The sequence below is a fragment of the Amphichorda felina genome (assembly GCF_050947745.1).
Source record: "Amphichorda felina strain 45539 chromosome Unknown scaffold_4, whole genome shotgun sequence".
NCBI lineage: Eukaryota > Fungi > Ascomycota > Sordariomycetes > Hypocreales > Bionectriaceae > Amphichorda > Amphichorda felina.
In genome coordinates this window covers 2,590,710-2,616,524 of record NW_028145046.1, presented here as the reverse complement: position 1 = coordinate 2,616,524, position 25,815 = coordinate 2,590,710, and the positions used below count along the sequence as shown (strand labels likewise).

At 51.0% G+C, this 25,815-nt stretch overlaps 5 protein-coding genes across 5 annotated transcripts; 4 read left to right on the top strand and 1 right to left on the bottom strand.

Moving 5' to 3' along the window:
• Positions 1 to 78: 78 nt before the first annotated feature.
• Positions 79 to 592, bottom strand: RPB8 (DNA-directed RNA polymerase core subunit RPB8; the record flags this gene model as incomplete). Its single annotated transcript, XM_083194035.1, has 2 exons — positions 79 to 184; positions 246 to 592. The coding sequence occupies 2 exons, from the start codon at positions 590 to 592 to the stop codon at positions 79 to 81; spliced, it is 453 nt and encodes a 150-aa protein (XP_083050983.1).
• Positions 593 to 2,426: 1,834 nt separating this feature from the next.
• On the top strand, positions 2,427 to 3,528 carry SEN34 (PAXNEB protein-domain-containing protein; the record flags this gene model as incomplete). The annotated part of the gene is made up of 2 exons (XM_083194034.1): positions 2,427 to 2,433; positions 2,645 to 3,528. 2 exons carry the CDS (start codon positions 2,427 to 2,429, stop codon positions 3,526 to 3,528), a joined length of 891 nt encoding a protein of 296 aa, XP_083050982.1.
• Positions 3,529 to 10,923: 7,395 nt separating this feature from the next.
• On the top strand, positions 10,924 to 12,789 carry ANP1 (Anp1-domain-containing protein; the record flags this gene model as incomplete). The annotated part of the gene is made up of 5 exons (XM_083194033.1): positions 10,924 to 11,000; positions 11,185 to 11,750; positions 11,813 to 12,132; positions 12,186 to 12,281; positions 12,340 to 12,789. 5 exons carry the CDS (start codon positions 10,924 to 10,926, stop codon positions 12,787 to 12,789), a joined length of 1,509 nt encoding a protein of 502 aa, XP_083050981.1.
• A 757-nt stretch (positions 12,790 to 13,546) lies between these two features.
• Positions 13,547 to 18,741, top strand: GEA2 (uncharacterized protein; the record flags this gene model as incomplete). The annotated part of the gene is made up of 8 exons (XM_083194032.1): positions 13,547 to 14,003; positions 14,054 to 16,587; positions 16,639 to 16,928; positions 16,977 to 17,319; positions 17,369 to 17,751; positions 17,802 to 17,911; positions 18,194 to 18,372; positions 18,439 to 18,741. 8 exons carry the CDS (start codon positions 13,547 to 13,549, stop codon positions 18,739 to 18,741), a joined length of 4,599 nt encoding a protein of 1,532 aa, XP_083050980.1.
• Positions 18,742 to 19,672: 931 nt separating this feature from the next.
• Positions 19,673 to 22,751, top strand: FIG4 (phosphatidylinositol-3,5-bisphosphate 5-phosphatase; the record flags this gene model as incomplete). The annotated part of the gene is made up of 2 exons (XM_083194031.1): positions 19,673 to 20,648; positions 20,881 to 22,751. The coding sequence occupies 2 exons, from the start codon at positions 19,673 to 19,675 to the stop codon at positions 22,749 to 22,751; spliced, it is 2,847 nt and encodes a 948-aa protein (XP_083050979.1).
• Between the last annotated feature and the right edge of the window lie 3,064 nt (positions 22,752 to 25,815).

The window sequence follows — 25,815 nt, the reverse complement described above, 5'->3', positions numbered from 1 at the left end:
GCGGGCATAGATCGTGCGAGAGAGCGGTGTCGCAAGATAATCCAAGTTTTAAATATGCTCCCAGCTCTGAAGCAGGATCTATTTCTTGATAAGGAGGTAAACATTGTCCACTCGCAGGGGCGTTAGTTTCTTAACGGGGCCTTCGAGCGACATGAGCAATCCTCCGAAGGAGATATAGGCGTTGCTGCCTACATGTTAGCATAAATCGAGGGATGGGGGTGGCTGCTGGGGAAACTGGGGCATACATTGTCTTCCCGTCGTATGTCTCCTCGAACTTATAGATCTTTCCGTGACAGACATAGTCGTAGAGGTCCGCAATGGTAGTCGCTGCATCGCCTCCCTTTCCCACATCCCGCCACCCTTTCTCGTCGTCCTTGCTACCGTCAAGGGAGAGAGTGGTGGCGAGTACAACGTGCATCGTCTCGCCCACAGCGCAAGGGAAGAGCTCGATATTGATGTCGAGGGTCATTGCAGTCTGCTCGTCGGTCGACTTGCACACAATGCGGGCGACACGGTCGTACTTGGACTGATCATAGTCGTTCACGATGAAGGCATCCTCGAAGAGGGTCGCATCGCCGCCCTGGCCGGACATGGTTGGAGGTAATCGCGACGCGGTAGGTACTCAACAATTCGGGACTTGAATAGCCGGTGCACCAGAGGCTTCACGGGTTCGGCCTTTTCAGTTGTTAATTGTTATTCAATCTTCAATCGTGTCGTGGCAAACAAACAGCGAGTGTCCTGGAAAATCCTTGGCGGTCAATCGAGGATGGCACAGAAAAGTTAGGTATGCAAAAAGGTATGACTGAATCGGGGCAATTGGCGGCCTGGTTTGCGTTTTACCCCACCACCACACATCCAAAACCTGAGAGCCAAAGTCTCATGACATGGAAGTTGAACTAGGACGCACATCTCAGTAAAACTCAATCGCCGCTCATTTAGGTCCGTCTGTGAGCTTTGCAACAACAACGAATACCGCTTTGTGCCCTGTAGCCACCATGTCCTTCCGGAAAAGAAATGTTGTCATTGGGAGCCCCAGCACCACGTCTAACTCTTCAGTTCCTCGACACGGCAAGACACTTGCCCCCGGTGTCAGGCCTTCGCCGCTGGATGGAAGGCTTACTACATCTTCGGGGACTTCTTCACTGGATCAGCTTGTTGCAGGTCATAATGGCCTTCCTCTAGGCACCTCATTGCTGATTCAGGAAGCCGGCACAACGGATTTTGGTGGTACTCTCCTCCGCTATTTCGCAGCGGAGGGACTGGTTCAGGGTCACCATGTTCATTTACTGGGTTACGGCGATACTTGGCGGAGGGAGTTGCCTGGGCTTGATACTGGCGGCAAGACTTCGAAGCTGGCCACAAAGGAAACGACACCGGACGACAGGATGAAGATCGCATGGCGGTATGAAGCCCTGGGAAACCCGAGTCCTAGAAATACACCCTCCCGAGGTATGTCCAACTATCCCGCATAAAATCATACCTTAATTGTTCACACGTCATGTCCCAGAACCCCCATTATCTTCCGATTCTATGAGTGGCCAGGGGGGCGCCCGGTTCTGTCACGCTTTCGACCTCACTAAGCGCTTGGAGAGCAGTCACATCCAAGGGAAGCTTCACACTACTCAATTCAGCGACACGTGGGCTCGGCCTAACCAGTCGCCTTTCAAACGCTTCCTGGCCGAGCTTGCGGCCAAAGTAGAGAGTTCCCCACCCAACACCATCCACAGGATAGTTATTCCTGGTCTCCTATCGCCAACTCTCTATCAAGCCGCGGCATGTCGTCCGCAGGAGGTGCTTCAATTTCTCCATGGGTTGAGATCTATTCTAAGGCGATATCCGAGTCAACTCGCAGCCTTAGTGACACTTCCAGTGTCCTTATTTCCGCGTTCTACAGGGCTCAATCGGTGGATGGAACTTCTATCCGATGGCGTCCTCGAACTGATACCGCTACAACACCAAAGCCAGATGGCTTTAGAACCAGGCAAAGAAGATAAGTCCCAAGGATTGCTACGAGCACATAGTCTACCCATATTCCATGAGAAAGGGGGCGGGCTCGAAGGGTCGTGGTCAAGACAGGACTTGGCCTTCAAGCTGAGCGCTTCTAGTGGTTTGGTGATCACACCATATAGCTTGCCCCCCATGGGAGAAGAGGAGGGCACGTCTGCAACTTCCAAGCCTAGCGAGGGCAAAAAAGAGTCGCTTGAGTTTTAGCTTTAAGCTCAGCATCCTGTTTAAAAGCTACTAGTTGGTGGACTACGGCGATGCCACGGGTCAACACCCCACTTCACATGGCGGCCTTATTTTCCAGGATGCACACCACTACCAAAAAACCCGAAAATTTCAGTGCAACCTTCAAATCTCCTTTGTCTTCTATCATCACAACACGCCACAGCGCCAAACCAGCGCTCAGCATCCAGTGATTGACGATGGCCAGTAAGTTTTTTTCCCTCTCTCTCGTTCTCAACGCTTTGCTTTTAGACATAATGATTATGAACCTGAATCTGTCAATCCCCTGAATATCTGTGACGACACAACTCAAAATTACGAAGACGACTTATGACTTTCGTCTAGCCTTGCGCTCTGCCATGAAAACCTTGATTTTGCCTGCCAGACTTCAGCGCTGACTTAAACTTCCCCTTACTAGGCACCATGACAGACGTGACCACGTCTCAGTCTACTCGCATCTCGAAAATCGCTGGTCGGTATTTGATCTTCGACCCTCTCGCAGTCGCGCTACTCCGCCGCGAGCAGAATACATGCGGCACCTTGGTAGGGACAGTGCCGCAGCAGCCTACTCAAAACATTTTTCTGGGCCTCCCTATCGAGCTTCGCCCTGAAGAAGTCCAGTCGCTAGTACAGCGAGGAGCTGCCCATGTCGTAGACAACGTCGCCGCCCATCAAACTGTCCTACATTCCGGTGACCGCAGACCCTATATTGAGTCCCTTCGCAGGAAAAAGCAGGCAGCGTATAAGGTCGCATCTGAGAGGAATGCTCAAAAGGCTGCGGATGTGGCTAAGAAGCTTGGCCGTTCCCGTATTTCTCTCGAAGGGAAGCCATTGAAGGAGACCGTCCGCGAAACTGATGGCACTTCTCGCCTTGGGAACCCTTCTCCAGAATCTAGCAACGCAAAGAGCGAGCCGCAGATGAGTTTTTGGGCAGTCACTCCTACTACCAGCACCGAGCTCATATCAACGGACGCAGATCGTCGATCAAAGGTCAACCAGGTACCGGAAGCCCCCCTGGCGCGTTTCCTCCAAGGCTCAGGTTACTACATGACGCCAGGTCTCCGATTTGGCGCCCGATATAGTGTCTATCCTGGAGACCCTTTACGGTTCCACGCCCATTACATGGCGAATCAGTACGATTGGGATGAAGCCATTCCTATCCTTGATATTGTCGAAGGTGGCCGCTTAGCCACAGCTGTGAAGAAAGCATTTCTCATCGGAGGAGAGGAGCCGTCCAATGGCTTTGTATCGGATAGTCGTACCATGGTGAGAATGTTCAGCATTGAATGGGCAGGAATGTGACAACATCGTACATTGTGTGCTGAATACTACTTGAACTACCCCATAGACTACATACCTAATTCACAAGTTCTGAGAATGAATAAGATGTGATATCATTACCTACTCGTATTGCATCTGTCGAATCTGATATGCTGCCCCCAACTCCAGAACTTGATGCTCAACGACGCCCATATAGTAGTACTCTTAAAACAACTCTAGCCTTCCCTCAAGGGACATAGATTTTACTGAAACTCATAACTTCCCTCCGGCAACACACGCATTTATCGAAGTTGTTCATAGCCAAAGAGACACGGCAGTCATCGCATAAGCTGAGACAACGACAAGGCCAAACAATAATGGATCGGGGAGCACATTGACAGACTACACAATGTGGTCCATCACGTCCGAAGTCGGCAGCATCGGCCTGCGATCCGTCTCCATCGTTTGCCTCTGCTGGGTCCTGACGCCGGCTTAGGAGAAGCTGCTCGAGTAGAGATTCTTCTTCGTCGGGGCTCAACTTCGCGCTCCTTGCCGAGACGGTCCCTAGGTTTCCATGGAGAGAATGAGGGCCAGACCGTGAATTCGTGAGGATGCGCGTTCTCTGAAGCTGTTCCATGCGGCGAAACTGAGACCTCGTCACGACGTGGTCGCTTTGGAAATGCGCTGCTAGAGCGCGAGCACGACCTCGCTCCTCTGGGCTCTTGGGCTGCAAAAGACTAGCAAAGTCGTTCATCGAAAATGGGCTATCCATCTGAGGAGTCTCGGCACGCGATGTCCGGAGTGAGCGTTGAGTTGGTGTTCTCTGTCCGTCGTCCTCAGACTCCCACTCATCCTCTGTGTGTCCATCCGTCGTCGTTGAAGTAATGACACTTGTCGTATCCCATTCGTCATCCAAAAAGTTAGGTTGAAAATCGCCGCTTGTGTCGTTCGAACCCCACCACCCACCATTGAGCCAGTAGTTATAGAGATCAGCGTCGAGGTTCTCCTCAGACTGCTGACCCGTTCGTCTGAACTCAGTCTCTATATCTAAGGCGTCCATGACGACAGAGGAAGTATCGTTGCCAGATGCTGAAGAAGCGTTTTCGGTGACCGCTTTCGATTTGTCAGCCTTGTCGTGTCCCTCTTTGGATCGCCATGCAAGCCGGAGAAGCCACACCGGTCGCGCTCGGATGCGAGCAACTCCCAAGAGCCATAGCATGACAACTGCCCCTAGCCTTGCGAACAACCTGCAGATGTTGATGAACAACTCCACTGCCATAACCCACCGGGTGCTTCTCTCTGATGCCCCTATACCGACACGAAGGCTTCGGTCCCCACGTGTATGTAGGACTTTCTGCGCAGCACGCTCTCTCGAATATCCATTTGCGGCAATCAGGCCTCCTTCCTTAACAGGAACAAGGCCGATGGCGCCTATTTGGTCATAACGGGAGGCCCCTGGCCCGAGTCCAATCCAGGTTCTTTGCAGCTCTTCGGCTTCTTGGAGGCGGGCTTCTTCTAACCAGGTACGGCGCTTTAGCCCCACACCACGGTCTTCGTTGAGATAGACAGCTTCACTAGCCATGGTAACAGCAGCAAAGCCGGCCCTCAATAATGCCGTGTAGATATCCATCTCCCGCGTTATCCGAATCTCCGACAGGGAGACATTGGCCTGCATGTTCTGATGAGCGCGGAAAAGTCGCTGACGAAAAGTCAACGGCAAGCGTTCTTCATCGGCAGGCGGTGACAGGGCCGAGAGTAGCAGACCAAAGGCATAGATAGATAAGCACATAAAGATCCCTACAAGGACCAAAATATGCGGGATAAGGCCAATGATGCAGACAGTGGGAAACCTGAGAAGGCCCTGCGATGTTGGATCATCGAGGTCAAAACTTATAGCATTCCACACAAGCGTTACCATGAAGCAAAAAGCCCAAAACCCTGTATTTGCCAGTCGATACCTTGCCTGGAGGTCGAGGATTCCAAGCATGTGGCTCGATATGTGCGTGAAGGACGACAAGAGTGCCACAAATAGGACCTCTGGCGGCGTGTTCACACGGCGCATGATCATTGATCTTGTTATAGCGGTAGATGTGCCAGTGATGGTTATGTTCCCGCCCGAAGAAGCAGACTTAGGCACATTTCCCCAGCTGAGCTGATTGCTGACAGCAGCATCTGCCTCGGCGAATGCGAGTGATTGCTCAAAAAGAGTCATGGCGGTTTCGTAGGCATGCGGGCGGCCTTGAACAGCACATGAGAGTGTCTCAAGGAAATGGCTAAGGCAAAAGCTACCAAAAAGAGGCCACAGCCTGGACAGAGATCCTCGGAGATTGTGAGTTGATTCACTGTTGGTGTGAGGAATCATCTGTACGGCAAGGCAGGACTGTTCGTCGGTAGCCCCGAGAATGGTAGCGGCCATAGAATTGAAAAACTTGTTATGATACGAGAACATCAGGTCGGAACTTCTTCCATGGTTACCCCATCGCAGCTCAGAGAAGCTCGGAGACGTCTGGCACTGTAGCGATTGTAGCAGACGGACGGCTTGCATGGCGATAAGCAGAATCGGCAGAAACCGAAGAAGCAGCCTGACAGTCCATCTTAGTCGAAGACGTCGCCGAGTCGCAGCATATATATGGGTTCGGTTGAGGATGATAGCCATAGCTATGCAGGCCAAGGCCCATTTGCTGGTAGCATAGCTGAAGACGCTGCCGAAGCCACGGGCGCCATCAACCGACAGACTTGGAGCCCCAGAGGCCGCGTCTGTAGGTATCCCAGTCCGTCTTGCTGTTCCAAGTAGAATGTCGGCTTCTGTAGGGCGCATGTTGATGTACTGATTCGGTTCGAGGTCAACGGCAGCAGTAGGCACGATCCGTTGGTTCCTGTCGGCTTCTAGGGCTTCATTCAGGTTGATGTAGTATCCCAGCTTCAAAAGCATGCGGGGAGCAGCCCAAACTAAATCCTCGAGGGAAGGCGCATAGCGCGTCACATTTAATGTCCAGGCTGTTAAGTTGTACCAAGCAGTCGCATTGTGGAGGTCGGCGGTGGGGGTTGGTGCACCAGCGAAGTCGTTCATGGTAAGAAGATGGTAGCCGCTTTTTGCTGGGACTTTGCTGTTCTTCCCTTGTATCCAGTACCTCGTCGTTTATATTCGATCGTTCGTTTCGGTCTAGTTGATTGGGCCGTAGTGCTTGGTACTACACAGGAGTTGGCGACGAACTCATGGTGCACCCCGGTGGAGGTGGACGCGCCAAATGGGACAATCGTTGGTGACAAGCGAAAGAGGATCAATACGCCAATAAGCCTGTAAAGAGAGGGGAAATGCACAGATAGTTGCCTCTGCGGGGTGCGTTTGGAAATGTAGGGGAACAGCTTGTCCAACCCGACCTCGTTGGGCAATGTGGAGGGTGTGCGTATGGGGTGATGTGATGGCGCGGTGATGGTTGAACGAGGTTCCGGGCTCCAGTGACGTGCTGCACCATGCCAAGTGTGGCTGTCCGCCATCAGCCTGGCATTTGGCAGGGTCCAGCCACACGGGCGCCCCTTAGTACAAGTATTTACCATATCACCTTACCACCGACGACGGGTCTTACAGGCATCAACGACCAAGCCCAGTACCCAGGTAGGTAGCCATATATATTTGATGAACGCTATTGCTACATACTACAATCCCAAAGTTCAGGCAACAAGCCACATGTTTTAGTTCTTTGATTTGATGACATGATTATTCCTTTACTCCACTTTACGAAGTAAATGGTAGCTGAACGAAAACCAAGCCGTGGGGCCAAGTCCAATGAGTATTTTTTGACAGGGCAAGTCTTGCGCCAGAGCAAATTAGGGGGGAGAGGAAGCATGCCCATAGGTGACAGACAGGTGGTCCAACGTTTAGGATAAATGCCCATTTATTCCAAACTTTCTCCCCGGAGGCTGAGTTGTAGATATTTGGCATCATCTACCCGTGACGGAGGCCTACAATTTCCCCCACCCCTTTCGAAGGTACATTCCCAGCGAGCTGATTTGGCAGGTAGGTAGATATTGAAAACTTTCCCACGCTTCTCTAAAGTAACCCACATCGGCACTTCCCCGCTTACCATACGTGGATGATGATTATGGGGAGTCGCAACCACTGCGTACTCATCGAGCCTCTCGGTACGAAGGGCCGGGGGTTTCTACCATGCCCAACGCGTTCGTCCAGGTCTGCCGTTTAAGCGTACTTCCTGCCGGCCATGTGTAAACTTCTCAGGCCTTCAAGGTGAAAAAAGTGGGTCAAGACGGTCGGGATGATGTGATCATTTTTATGTCGAAAAGCGGCAAAGATGGGCCGACGGTCAAAAAGGGTCGAAATGTCAGATCTCGGTAAGCCCTTCGCTAAGAGACGCCACGATCGCCTTGTTGGATCCTCTGCTCGCATGAACAGCTCTTGCCACCAGGTCTCTATAGAGCCCAGGATCTGCAGACGGCACTTCACCTTTGAGCCAAAGATTGGTAACTTCGTCCCGTCCAGGCAAATAGGCCACACAACAGGCAGCTAGAATACTTTGGTGTTCCAAAGGTGCAGGGTCGAGGACAATATCCGTTTCGCCTTCAAGCTTCCCTGCCACCAAGGCAGCAACTCCTCCAGAAACCACATCGACGCAATCGATACCTCCATCCGCCAGCGCAGCGGCAGCCACAGTTACAGAAGCGGCGAGGGCGTTCATCATGTCCCATTCTTCGCTTCCTTCATCGAGGGCGGTTTGTCGGGCTTCCTCTCCCTCAATGATGGTGACGATCACATCCACGCCGCTCTTTGGCCATCGGTCTGCGATCAATGCGCCTCGGAGGGCAGTCTCCAGGTGGGTACTGAGATCTCGCTCGCTCGAATCTCGTAGATATCCCCTCCGATGCCTAGTCGCAAAAGGGGCATACTTAACATGAGTGGATAAAACCATGTGTGGTGAAAATGGTGCCGAACGCGGCAGTGCCCTTGGTCCATGAACCGTACAAGTGAGTTTCATGCCGCTGCCGGGTGATCCATCGCGCGCCTCGACTTCAAGGTACGCCGATCCGGAGGCCGATGGAGCAATCCCAGTTTTCAGGTCTATGAGAACGTCAGTCCTTGTAAGGCGCAACGGTCAAGGTCCTTGGCTATATTACTCACAGGTCGCACGAATGTTGTTCGATGGCCTTGATCTTGGCGCACGAGATGGCAAATCTTCGTCATAAAAGGGTGGTAGAGTAGTCGCCCCAGGGCCATTGATTCGTCTCCGATCCGCCATAATGTACAAATCGTGACTTTTTGGGCTCTAATGCCTTTCGCGCCGAGTTCTTCGGGGCTTAGGCCACAGAGGATAGCACAAAGAGTCGGCTCATACAAAATACGAATATATGCATATATACTGATTGCAATATTGTTTAATCGCATATGTGGATCTCTCCATTGCCCACCAATTCTCCAGCAACACATAAAAAAAATCTCAAACTTCACATTTACCATCCGTCATCAAGGTCGGGACCAAACTGCAAAAACTTCTTGGACCTGCACCACCTTGAATCAGGAAATGGCTGACTACCAATTGCAATAATCCGGCTTAGCCTTTCCTAAGGCTCAACAGTCAATCGGTATGTACATTCCACAGCTCAAACGCCATGTCCCTGACCTCGATCCCCAAACCACTGCCACTCACTGGCTTGACATGATGAACTCTCACACTACTGTTCCCGCGACACCTGAGCGATTTGAACAACATGCACTACCATCTGAACATCCAACACTCTCCTACTTTCTTACCACGACACTCCTGCCGAGAAAAACGTTGCTGACAAGCCAGATGGTAGCGATGCCCTAGGTACTTACTAAGTCGACTTCTGTATTTGGTGTTCTGCGAACAAGGCCCTAGCTAGGTAAGACACGAATTTTTTTTACTGCTCCCTGTCGATGATGAGAAACATTTTTTCAGTTCTGCTACTGAGTCACTGTGACGACTCCCAATATACCATACCAAGATCTCTGATATACATACCCTCTATCTTAATCTTTCATTGCGCACAGACTTGTTCAGGGTTCGTACTGATAACTTGATTATAGTTTGACAAATGCGTCTGGGTTTTGGTCGCCTCGCCGACAGATTTCAGCAACACAATGCTCATAGGTATGGTTATTTATCCAGCAGTTTATTGATTCCCTGGCCTGCATGATGACACAAGTTATATCCATTCAACTACTTCGTCTTGGCCAAATCATCCTCTCACACCTCAGCATGTCATCTGACAAGCGATGATGGGTTGTAGAGTTGCTCTATGAGCTTGATTTGATTACAGTGTCTGGTCTACACGGCGATCCGTTTTGGGTAGTTTTGGAGTTCAGGCCGGCCGAGACGACTGAGTAAACTGGCTTGTCTGAGCCACATTCACAATTTCGCACCAGCAAGATATCATTGCAAAAACCAACGTCTTGCACTGCTGACCGCTGGCTCTAGGCTTAATGATTCGTTACGCCACGATAAAGAGACGCAGAGAATAGGGGAAGGCCACCGACAGCTCCATCATTCACCCTTGCCATGAACTAGGAACCCTAATGTTTTTCAAGTCCCTGGTTGAACTAACCCTTATAGCGTTGACTAACAGTTTAGCAAGATTTTTCTCGACATTCGTCATTTTACGATGGGGACATTACTAAGTCTGCACTGGTAAAATGGGGCTCGACTGCCTGAAGTCGACCATCAAGTAGCATCTCTCTACAGCACGTCCGGAGGTTCGGTCTGCTAATCACATTCTCATTGATGTCGAAGGTTGGTGGAAACCTACAAGCGAGACCAAGTCATTGAGGGTCCATTGACTCGTAGCTACCTAGTGAGTATTCAGAAGTGCTGTGGTCACGTGATGATGGCCACCAGGTAGGTGCCAAGTACCAGTTGCTATCTGCGATAGAAAAATAATAGAGTGGATTATATCTATGCCTGTATGCCAATTCTGAGACTTGCACGGCGAGATGTTATACGTGTAGCAGCCAGCTTTGACCAACCCGAGGGGACGACTTTTTTTATTGGAGTCGTGGTCGACCAACAGTCACTGATGCTGAAGCTGTTCCTGGACCAATGGCGGCGCGTGGGCCAATCATTTTTGTGATATGGTCTTACCTAACACTCCGCGTGTCAAGGAGCGACAAGCCACCTTACATACCTAGTACTACCAGTAGTAGTACTCCGTACTCGTAATACTACTCGTACTCTCGAACTCAACCAGTGCTCATCGTTTAACAATCTTTGCGACGACAGATGCCGACCCTCCGCGCCGCAATTCGTTAGCGAGTCGATTGATTGCAAGGTGCCGCTCAACTTGATAGCATTCGCCAGACTCGCCAATCTGTGCCCTAAGAGACTACCTAGGTCCAGGGAGGCGCATCAAGCCACGAGTTAGGACATTGCCAGTATTCCCTCTTATGTCGCCCCTACAGCTCTCAAGATGATGCCCAGGCATCATACAAGCGGTTTTGCCATTGGGCATCCGCGCGAAAAGACGTTTGATTTCTCGCCTCACAGGTTTGTCGCCGCGTTTTTCACTTCTCAACCGACAACTCAAGTGCTAACATGACCTGTTCAATCTGGCCAGATTTCAACCTCGTGCCTCTGCTCCTACCTCCCGAAAACGCAAAAGACTATTCCTTCGCGTAGGCGCCGTATTTTTTACCTTCCTAATACTCGCCGTTTGGCTCTGGCCAAGCAGCTCCGTTGTTTCTCTCGTTTCTTTCGGCCTCCTTGCCAGCGGTGGCGATCTCGAACTCGAAACAGTACGATACTACGACCTGACCAATGTTCAGGGCACCGCAAGGGGTTGGGAAAGGGAGGAGCGTATTCTACTCTGCGTGCCCCTTCGTGATGCTGAAGCTCACCTCGGCATGTTCTTCTCGCACCTGAGGAATTTGACATACCCACACCACCTGATCGACCTTGCATTTCTCGTGTCTGACTCGAAAGACCGAACACTAGAAGTTCTATCTGAAAGCCTCGAGGAGATTCAAGCCGACCAGGATTCCAAACAGCCATACGGGGAAATATCCATAATCGAGAAAGACTTTGGGCAGCAGGTCAATCAGGATGTTGAGAGCCGTCACGGCTTTGCAGCCCAGGCTTCACGGAGAAAGTTAATGGCTCAGGCACGAAACTGGCTGCTCAGCGCCGCTCTACGACCTTACCATTCATGGGTGTACTGGCGAGATGTGGACGTAGAAACCGCCCCTTTTACTATTCTCGAGGACCTGATGCGGCATAACAGAGATGTCATCGTACCGAGTATGTGGCACAGAACAAAAACCACCATGGAAAATTGCGGGCCGATGCTAACCATGTTCCAGATGTGTGGCGTCCGCTCCCGGACTGGCTGGGCGGAGAACAGCCATATGATCTCAACTCTTGGCAGGAATCCGAGACGGCCCTTGCGCTGGCCGATACACTGGATGAAGATGCCGTTATTGTTGAGGGCTATGCCGAGTATGCCACATGGCGCCCTCATCTAGCCTATCTTCGAGACCCCTATGGTGATCCAGATATGGAAATGGAAATTGATGGGGTTGGAGGTGTCAGCATTTTGGCAAAAGCTAAAGTCTTCCGGTCTGGCGTTCATTTCCCAGCCTTTAGCTTCGAGAAACACGCTGAGACCGAAGGTTTTGGAAAGGTTTGTGTCCTGCTCCCTTACTAATTCAATCAACGATGCTAACGACCAAATAGATGGCGAAGCGAATGGGTTACTCAGTGGTCGGACTACCTCACTACACCATTTGGCATCTGTACGAGCCAAGTGTGGATGATATCCGCCATATGGAGGTAGGTTCTGCGACACCCAAAGAGGTTTTGCTGTGGCTATTGCTGATGGAGCTTTTAGGAGATGGAACAAGAGCGGCGCGCGCGGGAACAAGAGGAGGAAGAGAAGAAGAAGAAAGCGCAGAAGATCAAAGAGGAGTTTGGTGATGCTGACAACCAGTGGAAAAAGGACAAGCAAGAGATGCAAGAGATAGCAGCTCAGCAACCGCCAGGGAGTCCAGGTGCCCCCGGGAAGGCCGAAGGTGCCGCTAGAAAAGCCGGGCCTGCTGCTGGGAAGGCCGAAGATGCCCGCGCCGCCGAGAAGGCTGAATTTGTTGCGCGTGCAAAGGCCAAAGGTGCTCCAGTTGCAAAGGGGGGCGGCCCAGCTGCAAAGGAGGGCGCTCCAGATGCAAAGGAGGGCGCCCCAGATGCAAAGGAAGGCGCTCCTGCCCCAAACGCTAAAGGTGCTGCCGCAAAGGCTGCAGCTGGGGCTAGAGTTGGGAACTCCGAAGGTAAGAAGGTGGCAGCGTGAGAGCTTGAGCTTACCTACTAGTACCTATATCATGTATTTCTCGTACTATGTACCATGATCCAAGATGTCCATTGACCTCAACATACTCGAAGCTGCCAAGGGCTCACAAGATACGTGATCAACTTCAAAGAACATAGACCATTTGAAAACATGTGCCCAAGTCGCTGTGTAGGAATGGGCCTCCTCGGCGAGCAACCTTGGCTTCATAGAGTATTAATTGGGTCATTTTTTTTTGGTTCTAGGGTAAGAAGAGAGTAGGTACTCGGGATACCTCATTATATCATATTTTAGAAATTGCTTGAGGTGTCTATGCAGATACGAAGCAATAATAGGTAAGGTTTACGTAGATACCTTACTGGCAGTAGTAGTAGTAGTAAATAGTACTAACTACCTAGGAATAGTAGTAGTATGAACGTCTGGTGACGGAGATACTAGGCACGGAGTATTAGCGGATCTCCCACCTTGCCCCCCGGTCGATCGATGACAGCGTGGGCCAATCACAGGAAGCCTTGGACGACACCGTTGGAAGTGCCCAGGAGCCCAGGTCGACAGGCCAGCATTGCATCGCCCTCGAAGCTTTCAACCTCCCGAGCCTAATATCTAGCTATTTCAAGGGGACACATGTTCCATGTCGATCTCGGAACCTGACCCCTAGGCCGCATCTTCCTAAAAGGTCAGTCAAATTTATTTTCCCCTTGACCCTTTTTACTTGCCCATTTAGGCCCCGCCGCCAAGGACAACACTGATAGCCCAAGCTATGTTTAGTGCACCGAAGACCATGAACCGCGATGCCCTCGCTCCCGCCGCCATGGATGCACCTCAGTCCCTAGGCTCCACGAATCTAGGACAGCGTATCGACACTCCTCGAATGCAATATCGCAGCCGTCCGGTGTCCGTTGCAGTTGACCCCGTGTCCTTGGTGATCTCGGAGTGCATTTCCATCACATCAGCCATCCAGAAGCACGCCCGCTCTCAGCACTCATCCGTGTCCGCAATATTGGGCGGCAATCCGAATCCAATACAGCTGGGGCCGCCGAGTCCTTCTTTGCGAGGGCAGAGCAAGAGTCCACCAGGTGATGTCGGTGGGGACAGCGCCCAAGATGCGGTCCTGAGCAACCGCTGGGGCCTTCGCGGTCAGAGAGGGAAGAGCATGCAGGATAACCCCATGATCGCGGGATTCGGGAAGCTGCGCCATGAGATTGCTGGAAGCAAAGGTCTATAATCGCCTATTATGCCCTAGCGAGCTGTGCTAACATCTCCCCAGACATTCGATCGTTCGACGCTCCCTCGCTCCTTGCCCCTTTCTTGCATGTCATACAGGCGAAAGGAACAGCAGCCCCAATAACGATCCTAGCCCTCGGCGCCCTGAGGAAGTTTCTGGCCTACGGCTTTGTCTGCCCTGAGTCTCCCCGGTTCGCCCACGCGATGCAATCGCTCTCCGCCGCTGTCACACATTGCCAATTCGATATAAGCGATTCGGGGCAAGTCGAGGTTGTTCTTCTCATGATCCTCAACCTTATGGAGGACATGATGTCAGGGCCAGGCGGTGATATCCTCAGTGACGAGAGTGTCTGCGACATGATGGGTCGAGGCCTAGCGATCTGTTCCCAACCGCGCTTCTCGCCTGTGCTAAGGCGGACTGCCGAAGCTGCCATGGTCCGAATGTGTCAGATCATCTTTGAGGATGTCAAGCACATTGAAGTAGAGGCAGGTCCTGAGGCCGAGGCTCTGGATCAGCGGGTGCAGGACGACATGGGGCACGTCCGGATGGATACTAACGCTGCGGGGGCCACACAGGCGCCGACTCGAGATGCTGAAAGCAAGCAAAGTTCGGATGAAGAACGCAGGGACAGTGATGAAGCAGCCGAAATTACCTCCCAGGTGGAAGGAAATACCAGTACTACTGGACAGACTGAGGACTCGGAATCCCTGGATCTCAAGCCCTACTCGCTCCCATCTGTGAGGGAACTTTTCAGGGTTCTTGTCAACTTCCTGGACCCTCACGATCGCCACCACACTGACACTATGCGTGTCATGGCGATGCGCATCATCCATGTTGCGCTCGAGGTTGCAGGGCCCTTCATTGCCCGCCACCCTGCTTTGGCTACCATCGCGGAAGACCGTCTATGCTGCTATTTGTTTCAGCTTGTTAGATCCGACAATATGGCCATCTTACAAGAGTCGCTCATAGTAGCGGGAACTTTGCTTGCAACCTGCCGCCCGGTACTTAAGCTGCAGCAGGAGCTCTTCCTGTCGTACCTCGTGGCATGTCTTCACCCAACCGTCGAAATACCCCGTGAGCCTGGAATCGACCCTTCTCTCTATTCGGGCATCCCACAGACGCCGAAACTAGTGAAGCCTCCATCTACACCCACACAACCCGCAAGCGGACGCTCAACCCCGGTTCCTGTTAAAGATCGACAGAAGCTGGGACTGGAGGGAGGCGCACGCAAGCCAGACGCTCGTCAAGCAATGGTTGAAGGCCTTGGCGTTCTTTCGAGAATGCCAACCTTCATTGTTGAATTATTTGTCAACTACGACTGCGACCCGGATAGATCAGATCTCTGCGAGGACACCATCGGGCTATTATCGCGCAATGCACTCCCTGATTCTGCCACCTGGAGTACCACGAGCGTTCCCCCCCTATGCCTCGATGCTCTGCTGCGCTACATTCAGTACATTGCTGAGAGGCTTGATGATAAACCCGTGAGCGAAGGCTATCCGGATCCAGCCCAGCTAAAGGAACAGCGGCGAAAGAAGAAGATCATTGTGAAAGGCACAGCAAAATTCAACGAAAAACCCATGGCTGGTCTAGGATATCTAGAGGCTCAAGAAATTATTAAGGATGCCCGTGATCCCGTTGAAGTTGCCAAATTTCTTAAGGGAACTTCACGCGTTTCCAAAACAGTTCTGGGCGACTTCCTGTCGAAGAGGGGAAATGAGAGCATTCTTGAAGCCTTTTTGGACCTGCTTGACTTCTCAGGAAAGCGAGTTGATGAGGCACTGAGGGCTCTTCTGGAGACGTTTCGACTTCCTGGAGAGGCACCTCTTATTGCAACAATCGTTGAGGCATTCTCAGAAAGGTATATCGCCGGTGTACATCCTCCGGATGTTGCGGATAAAGACGCTGTCTTTATTTTAACCTACGCAATTATCCTGCTGAATACGGACCAGCACAACCCTAACCTGAAGTCCAACAAGAGAATGACACTCGATGACTTTGCAAGAAATCTCAGAGGTCAAAATGCCGGTGAGAACTTTGCACCAGAATACCTACAAGAGATATTTGAAACGATCAAATCCGACGAGATCATCCTGCCGGATGAGCATGATAACAAGCACGCTTTTGATTACGCCTGGCGTGAACTTCTCTTAAAGACCGAGTTGACTGGAAACTTGATTATCTGCGATACGAACATCTACGACGCTGACATGTTTGCTGCGACATGGAAACCTATCATCTCTACGCTCTCTTATGTTTTTATGTCTGCAACAGATGATGCAGTCTTCGCTAGGATTGTCACAGGATTCGATGAGTGTGCCCGTATCGCAGCAAAGTACGAAAATTCCGAGGCTCTCGATCAGATCGTCTACTGTCTCAGCCATATGACCACCCTGGCAACCGATATCCACTTCAACACTTCCCTGAATACGGAAGTCCAAGCAGGAGATGGCAGTGTCATGGTCAGCGAGCTTGCAGTGAAACTTGGCCGAGACTTCCGTGCCCAGCTGGCAACCCTGGTCCTGTTCCGTGTCGTAACCGGCAACGAGGCTCTCATTCGGAGTAGCTGGAAACATGTAAGTCGACCCTCCCTCGCAAGCGCCTGAGGATACTAATCAAAGTTACAGGTCATACGCATAATGCTCAACCTCTTTGTTAACTCGCTCATTCCACCCTTCTCTTCGCCAGGCGCCCCAGAGCTTCCCATTCCCTCTATTCCCCTCCAATCGCCGTCACAAATCGTTGATAGGGCTGCCAGATCGACGGAAACAGGGTTTTTCTCAGCATTTACATCCTACATCTCGAGTTATGCGGCAGACGACCCACCTGAACCATCTGATGAAGAGCTAGAGAGTACTCTTTGTACCATTGACTGTGTCACATCTTGCAAGATTGACAATGTTTTTAACAACATCGTGTAAGCAGTAGTGTTGTCTCTCCATTTATAACATGCTAACTCCGTTAGAAATCTCTCAACATCAGCCATAAATGTCTTCGCGCAAGCCTTGCTTGACCAGCTCCCCGAGAACAGTCACGAAGCTGTCATCACTGTCAAGCAAGAAGGAATGCCCAGTCCGCCGCCTAATGGGAATGAGTCATCGCCAGAGGCCTTGAAGTACGACCCTACCGTGGCGTTTCTACTAGAAGTTTCCACGATCCTCGCGATTCGAGATGAAGAAGCGGTCGAGTCCATAGGCAAACAAGCCTTTGACGCAATGCAAAGTATCATACGAGAATCATCTCAGTGGCACCCTATTACAGTGTCTCGAGCGACCTTCTACGCGCTCAAAATCCTGAAGGCCAGCTACGTAAGTATTCTTTTGATGTTGGGTTGAGTCGGTAACTGATAATAGCTAGGATCACGATATTGCAAATGTGCCCTACTTACTCCACAGTATTTCTACCCTCCCGACAAATGTTCTGGGCAAGACGGCAGATCTTGCCCTAGCAGGCCTGGCTATCTGCATCGACCAGCCTGGCCCATTGAGAAGCGAGATAATGACCTCCCCCGACTTCTGGAAGCTTCTTCACGCACTATCTAGAAACCCCGAGTCTGCAGCCGTGGTGTTTAACATTCTTGAGAAAGGCACATCCGGAACCCCTCCGGCCATCATGGCTGACAACTACGAGGCAGCTATCGGCCTGTTGAATGAGTTTGCCTCGGCCGCTAGTGTGCGCCAGTCCTCTGAGACTGATGCTGGGCCACGAAGACATGAACAACTGAACAAAGAAGAGCCAATGTAGGTTCGCCATAGCCCTAAAGATTGCGCCCAGAGGCTAACGTCCATAGCAGAGATTACCAGGCTGTTGTCAGAGGCTGCAAAGCCATTAATATTCTGCAAAACATGACCGCTCGCATTCCACAGCTCATTGAGCAGTCTCATCTTGAGAGCACGCAAGGTAATGCTTCTCCCCCCGGGGGGCGGGCCCCAACGATACTCTGTTCTCCAACATCAATTATGGCTGATGACTGAGTAGCCTGGTCGACCTACTGGTTGCCCATCTTCCAAGCATTGACAACGCAATGCACAAACTCCTGCCGAGAAGTCCGCCAGCTTGCGTTCTCGTCACTACAGAGGTCATTACTGTCGCCGGAGCTTGCATGCAACGATCCCAAGGAGTGGACAGCTATTTTTGGGAGTGTTCTTTTTCCCTTGATACACCGCTTGCTGAAGCCAGAAGTCTTCTCCACCGATCGTGACGGGATGAGCGAGATGCGCGTTCAGGCTGCGTCGCTACTATGCAAGGTCTTTCTACAGTATCTCGTCCTCCTGTCGGAATGGGAAGGTATGCTAGATCTCTGGGTGAAACTCATCGATATCATGGACCGGCTCAAGAACAGTGGCCAGGGTGACAGTCTGGTAAGTGGCCAGGCCCCATTTGTTTCTCGTCGGTCACCACGCGGAGAGACTGATGAATATGGACAGGAGGAAGCCGTACGGGAGAACCTCAAAAATGTTGTCTTATTTATGGCCAGCAGCGGGTACTTAGTGTCGCCCAAGCAGGAACCATCCAAGGAGAAGCTCTGGGCGGAAACATGGAAACGAATCGACCGCTTCCTGCCAGATCTTCAAAGTGATCTTGCCCTTGAAGAAACTGATGAGTTTGAGAAGGGTGAAACCAAGCAAGAAGCAGAAGAAGGGGGGGGGAGACGAGTAGAAGAAGAGGGAAATGAGACGCCAAAGGAAGACGCCAAGGAAATCGAGGAAGGTCAAGAGACTGAGGAGTAATCACTGATGGTGTCAAGGTTGAGTGATGGTACATTTTATGAGGCTTCGTAGCCGAATGGTGAATCAGAGGGCATGGGGGCGCCAGGGAATGATGTATATGTGGCAATCCCGTGTGTGAGCTCAAGACATAGGCTGAGGCGACATACCCAGACGGGTGTCCTGTTGTTCAGACGTGGCAGATAGATATTGAACAGAATATTAGACGGAGCAATGTCCTAGTGGAGTTGGAGTGGTAAGCCGAAGCGAAGCCCCAGCTAGCTGGCAAAGATAAAAAGTACCTACCTGGTAGGTATCCTTAGGTATTTGATCTAAGCTCGACGAGACCAATCAGTTGGGCTTCTTTCTCATACGCGTATATTATTCCAGCAACAGAAGAATAGATCATGAGAGGAGTGTGCTGAGTGTGCATCTTGGTCGTTCAAGAGGAGCGAAACAGTAACTAATACACGTTCTGGATTCCAAATCGGCGCAGTGCTTGTCACCAGCCGCCCCTTAGCACCGTTAGCGTGCAACGTCATGGCGCCTCCATGATCAGCTTTCCAAGGTTCCACGGTCCACGGATCACATCCGCGCCGAAACACCAAATACGGATACAGGATTAAGATATCTAGATACCTGGTAAGCTCCACGGCCTAGCAGCTACTTCAGCGGCCATCAGTCCATTTATCTCCCCCCTCTTCCCATACCGTTTAGCTACCACCACTGATCTTGACCTACCGGCACTGACATCCAACAACCACGTTAGCAGCCGGCATGCATCACGCCCACCATTATCGAGCGCAGGTGCCCAACCGCCTTGATTCATGACGGCGTCCATCCAGCCCCGGCGCCCCCAATCAATATCACAATTACTTGCGAGCGCCCCGCGTCACCGCACCGTCATGATATCGCGTTCCGTCGCCCTACACTCCCGCGCACGAGACTCGACAAGATGCCCGAGCCTGTCACCCCAAGCGCGTCTAGCCTTGCCTCGAATGACGAACCCGCCAGGACAGGCGAATCTCGGGTCAAAAAGAACAACCTAGATTCCCCCGTGTTTCCATCGCTCCAGAACAATGGGGCAGTTACCGATCCGTCTTCCGAGACCATCAACGCCACCAGCCGCCGAGGCGAGGAGGACAATGACGACGAGCCCGCCGTAGCCAGGCCATTTGTTCGCACCTCGAGCCCAGACTCTGCTGCCGCCCGAGCCTCAATCACGGTCGACACCAACGGCAAGTCCCCAGACCGCCTAGCCTACAAGATGCACAAATTCAACTTATACGAGACGGCAAGCCGCTACTACATCGTTGGCGTAGATGTCAGTGAGAAGTGGTACAGGATTCTCAAGATAGACCGTACAACCGAAGGAGCTGAGCTCAATATGACGGACGACAAGATTGTGTACAGCCGCAAACAGATGAGCCAACTGCTGGACACAATAGATGATGGCAACAAAGGCACTGGTGGCATCAAGCTGCGCTGCACGACTTGGGGCCTGTTAGGCTTCATTAAGTTCACCGGCCCCTACTACATGCTCCTCATCACCAAAAAGAGCACTGTGGCCATGATCGGAGGCCACTACATATACCAGATCGAAGGCACAGAGCTCGTTCCTCTAACTCCAGCCCGGTTTAAACCAGACTCACGCAATACCGAAGAGCAGAGGTTTCTCGGCATCCTCAACAACCTTGACCTGACGAGGTCTTTCTATTACAGCTACTCCTACGATATCACCCGCACTTTGCAGCATAACATTACGCGCGAACGGAACTGCCTAGCCATTGGCGCTCTTACTCCCTCCTCAGACGACGACCTCAACTCCATGTTTGTTTGGAATGACTATCTGCTTCAACCCGCCATCAAGGCGCTGCGGGACCCATTTGATTGGTGCCGGCCTATCATTCATGGGTACATCGATCAGGCTGGTAGGCCTCCCCTCTCCTGTTTTTCTCGGTGTTCCTAGGTACTGACCAGCTGTTGGACCAGCTCTATCGATATACGGGCGGACTGCTCACATTACAGTTATTGCAAGACGCTCTCGTTACTTTGCAGGCGCACGGTTCTTGAAGCGTGGAGCAAATGATTTGGTATTTTCCTTGCTCCCCGGCACTACCACATATTGCTGCTCTGACACATCATGCACATAGGGCTACGTAGCCAACGATGTAGAAACAGAGCAGATCGTCGCCGAGTCGCTCACGACGTCCTTCCATGCACCAGGACCACGCCTCTACTGTAGCCCACAATATACGTCGTACGTCCAGCACCGCGGAAGCATCCCCCTATATTGGACCCAGGACAGCACCGGCGTGACTCCGAAGCCCCCCATCGAGCTAAATCTGGTTGATCCCTTCTATTGCGCAGCTGCATTACATTTTGACAACCTCTTCGAACGTTACGGCGCTCCTGTATTTGTTGTGAACTTGATCAAGTCCAAGGAGCGACAGCCACGGGAATCAAAGCTGCTCAGCGAATACACCGATGCTATCAACTACCTTAATCAGTTTCTTCCAGAGGGCAAGAAAATCATCCACAAGGCGTGGGATATGAGTCGGGCATCCAAGATTCGAGGTGGCGATGTCATCGGAAACCTTGAGCTTATCGCCGAGTCTGTTCTAAACAAAACGGGGTTCTTTCAGAACGGAGATGGTCGGGCAACTCCAATGACCGCACAGAACGGGGTAGCGCGCACAAACTGCATTGACTGCCTCGATCGAACCAATGCCGCGCAGTTTGTTATTGGTAAGAGGGCCTTGGGGCATCAGCTGCATGCTCTCGGCATTTTGGAGGACAACACAGTGGAATACGACACGGATGCCGTCAACCTCTTTACTCACATGTGGCACGATCATGGCGACACCATCGCGGTTCAATACGGCGGATCTCAGCTGGTCAATACTATGGAGACTTACCGCAAGATCAACCAGTGGACAAGCCATTCTCGAGACATGATCGAGAGCTTCAAGAGATACTATAACAACTCTTTTCTGGACAGCCAGCGACAGGAGGCATACAACCTGTTCTTGGGCAACTACATATTTGCGCAGGGACAACCTATGCTCTGGGATTTGGCCACAGACTACTATCTTCACCACGCTGATCCTAGGGACTGGTCTGCCAGGATAAAACGGGACTACATTAACTGGTTCACGCCCGCACACCTTCTCAAACGCGAACTGCCGCCCTTTGTACCCCTCAGAGGCAGTACTCGCTCACGCCCCGTCGAGTTCTTTGATGATTACTGGTTGGAATATTACCGTCCATCGACATTGTCATCCTTTCCAAAAATGTTTGCGTACAAAATGAATTCCACCATTAAATACATACCCTTCAAGTCAACTCAGGACGGCCGCTATGACCTCAGCCCCTTCCGGGTACGAACTGAAGGCGATCCAGACGCCGATAGAAAGAGGCCAAAAAAAGGTGTAGCTAGCCTCGGGCATGCAAAATCGCCGCTGCAACAGCAAGAAGGCGTCGAAGACGACGCCACGTCTGTTGCTTCAGGGAACACGACGACCAGAGGTATTAGACTTCAACGGTGGCTTCAACCCCCGGCCCAGGAAAAAGGCCCAGCCCGCTCGGAGATCAGAGGCGTGCAGCAAGTAACAGCAAACACGACACAGGAATCTAAAAAGATCAAGCCAACACTCTTGGAGAAAACCAAAGCAGCGCAACGGACTTTTACGCAAACTGTCAATGGCTCGCTCAATCCGTCCGTCAAAGAGCAGGAAGCGGCCGACTATGCACGATACATACGCCACCCACAGGAGATACCTCTTGTCGTTTCCAGCGATACTCCCATAGATATTGACTCATCAGAGTACCAAGACTATATCGATGGGGATTGGCAGGAAGAGGGGCTCATGGTGACTGGCGCAGAAGAGGAGATTGACGTATACGCTGAGCTGATCAAGATTGGCGACAATCCGCTCACAGTGACAGAGGAAGATGGGCCCAAGAAGAGATATAAGGCCTACAGAAAGTGGCTTCGTGGGAAGTCCTTTTTCAAGCAGCAGCCCCTAGACTGAGACGCTCTCCATCGATCGATTCGTGTACTCTCCATAGGCCGAACCAAGCTACCCCCGCCAGCTTTGGACAGCCAGCCCCAGCACTAAGGGAAGAGCTCGTGAAGCCTTGGCTCATCCTTCAGTATCTCGTGCAATCTTGGGAGTGGTTCTGTGTCGCCATCCAAACGGAGCGATTCCAACATTACGGCCGTCTGTCTAAGCTCCCATATGAGCTGACCAACGTTTTCTAGTATTGGCCGACCCTGCAATAACTCGTTATCATGCAGGTTTAGCCAGCAGGCAGCAATGATGCGCATCACTTCTCCCTTATAGCCTCCTCCAGATATTCTAGGCCAGCAGTTGATGATAGTCGCATTCAAGGCTCTTGCCGCTTCCGTCATAACCGATGTGTGTGAGGTGGCAAAAGGATCCGTCATAACCGAGGATAACATGGAAAGGAGATTCTAGGAGATTACTATGTGAGCAGAGGAGAGGACGAGTCTCAATTCACACATGCTCTTCCTTACCTGCAGGTGTTTGACGGAGAATATCCCCAGGCAATTGACCACTGTAGTAGTCGTCTTCATAAGCGTTTCGACTACACTGACGTAGTGAGAAGCGTGTCCATATGCTGCAAATATGCCCTCCCTGACAACCTTGTCGAGAAGCTGTCTTCTTGCTAGGTTGACAACGGTTGGCTCTTTCTCGGCTAGAACGATCAAGGCACCGTATGCCTGTCGCATAAGCTTCACGGACTGTTCCTCTGGAGTCAGACTCGGCAAAAATAGCAAAGATGGGAATATTGTTTGTTGAAAGATCGCTCCAATCCCCGTGGATTTCAATATTTGTAAGGGGCATCTGTCAATGAAGTCCGCGAGAATCTCGAGTCCAAGTGCCCTGGTGAATGTGTCTTCGTCCTCAGAAATGGCGAGCAAAACTGGGGTAAAAAGAGGCCAGTTGTCACAAATGATGTTTTCCTGCGCCATTTCGGTCAGCCCTTGCTTGGCTACGGAATCGAGGGTAGGGACCGACGCTGGATGATTTAACAGCCCAACGGAAGACTGAAATAACTTGCAACCCCTGTTTCTTCCACGAGGGAGGCTCCAGGCCGTCGCCGGGTTTGCGCCCTTGGTCTGGGAATTGAGATGGCCGACCAGACGCGGTAAGTTTGCTAGCAGATTTGGAGAAGATTGGCCGTAGATACCGCTGAAGGATCGAGTACACGATGAAATCCCCTGTTCTGGACTTGGGTATGCCCGTCTTGACCAGGCGGGAGGCAAGAAGAGAAGCCTTCTCAGTTGTCCAGGGGTCGCGTGAATCCGTGTATGCCGTCACAAACACAAGCGTGCGGTCATCGAGGCTACATCTCCAATTGTAAACAAGGAGATCCAGACAAGCCAGCGCTACCTCAATAACTAGAGCGTCAGACTTATAGCCCTCGACAGCACCTGCTGACTGTAAGCTAAATGTCATAATAGAATAAACACCAAATCTTCCTATGAGAGTTCTACATACTTCGCTCAGTTGTGCAGCTTGGGTGTGCACTTATCAGTTCCGCCGATATCATTCCCACAAGTGTCGTGGCATCTGAGATTTGGTGCTCCAACGGTTCTAGTAGCTTTGGAACACTTGAAAGACGAGCGAATGACCCCAGCAGCGAGTCGCGGCGGGACTATTCGCGATTAGCTCGAATAGAGATGAGAGTTGGCACATAGGCTATTCATACACCAAATGATTCTTTCTGTCCGGTTATAACATCGTCTAATGTTTGGGCTGGGGCCAACCCTGCCGAAGAGTTAGCTAGGTAGGTCTACACCGACTTTGATAGAGGGCTGACCCGCTGAGATGTGCTTCAACTGTTCGACATTTGACTCACTCAGGGCAGTCGTTTCCATGGTGTGGCCTCTCTGACTTTTTTCTGGTCTAAATTCCTGGCATCTCCAGAGGCAAGCGTGGTATTTGAAGATTCCCAGAGCAGACTAATAATGAGTGTCCATCATTTACGGAGGTCGCTGTCAAAACTCTTTGCCTACGCTAAAAAGCGCGCTAATACCTAAAGGAGAATACTCTAGTATAAATTCCTATCTTACGTTCCCCGCCCCCCCTTATACCCATTTCCACCTTCTAACTTGATGATTTCTTATATATACCTTAGAATACGTTTAATCTACCTTTAGATAGCTTTAAAAAGTAGGTCTCACTAAGCAGCCCACTAGACAACGATAGCCTCCACATAGCTTTTTAGGGCGCCTTTCTTCGTCGTATACCTCTTTAGATGCGGCTACGCTAGCTCGATTACGTTAAGGTCGGGGCTATTACCGCACTATAATAGTCTCGTAATACTCTCATAATCGTATACCTATTATTAAAGGTAGTGACTATATAATAGTACCTTATCTTCCTAAATAAGTATACCGAGTCAGTCTTAAAGGCATTTCTTTACAAATAGAATAAGCTTTAGGATCATAACCTTCTATTAATAACGGTACTAGTCGACCCCGCTACCCTATCTTCTCGTAAGCTTCCCGGTCTTCTTATTTTACTACTATCTAGACTTCCGGCCAGGCGTTTACTAACGAAGATCAAGGCGCCGTATCTTAGATACTACCTCCTAATACGCCTTCGCCGTAGGCTCGAGATCTTTATTTATTTCCTTAAAGATAGTATCAGCCTACCGTTTCTCGGCTATAGTCTCTAGCTACTAGTAATAGCAAAGGTCTTTTCAATCATAAGAAAAACACGCTAGAATATAAATTCCAAAGAACCCTTCTATCGCTTATAAATATAGCTACGGCTATATTTTTCGTCTAGCTATTACTAGAGACTAATATCAGCAGCAATATCAGCATAAGTCTTTTCTAGACTATAGCGGTTACGGCATACTTAATTTATAATATCATCACGTATATCTTACTATTTAGAAGGTTGACCTAAACGTGGTTTATTAGCAAGGATATAATCTAAGATAGAAATAGGCTATTAGTGCGAATCAAAGCCTTGTTTAATAGCCCTCTTATAGATCGAATTAACTATCTATACGGGTAGGCCTATAGCCTCGGCTACCTTTATGGAGGTTTTGCCGGCA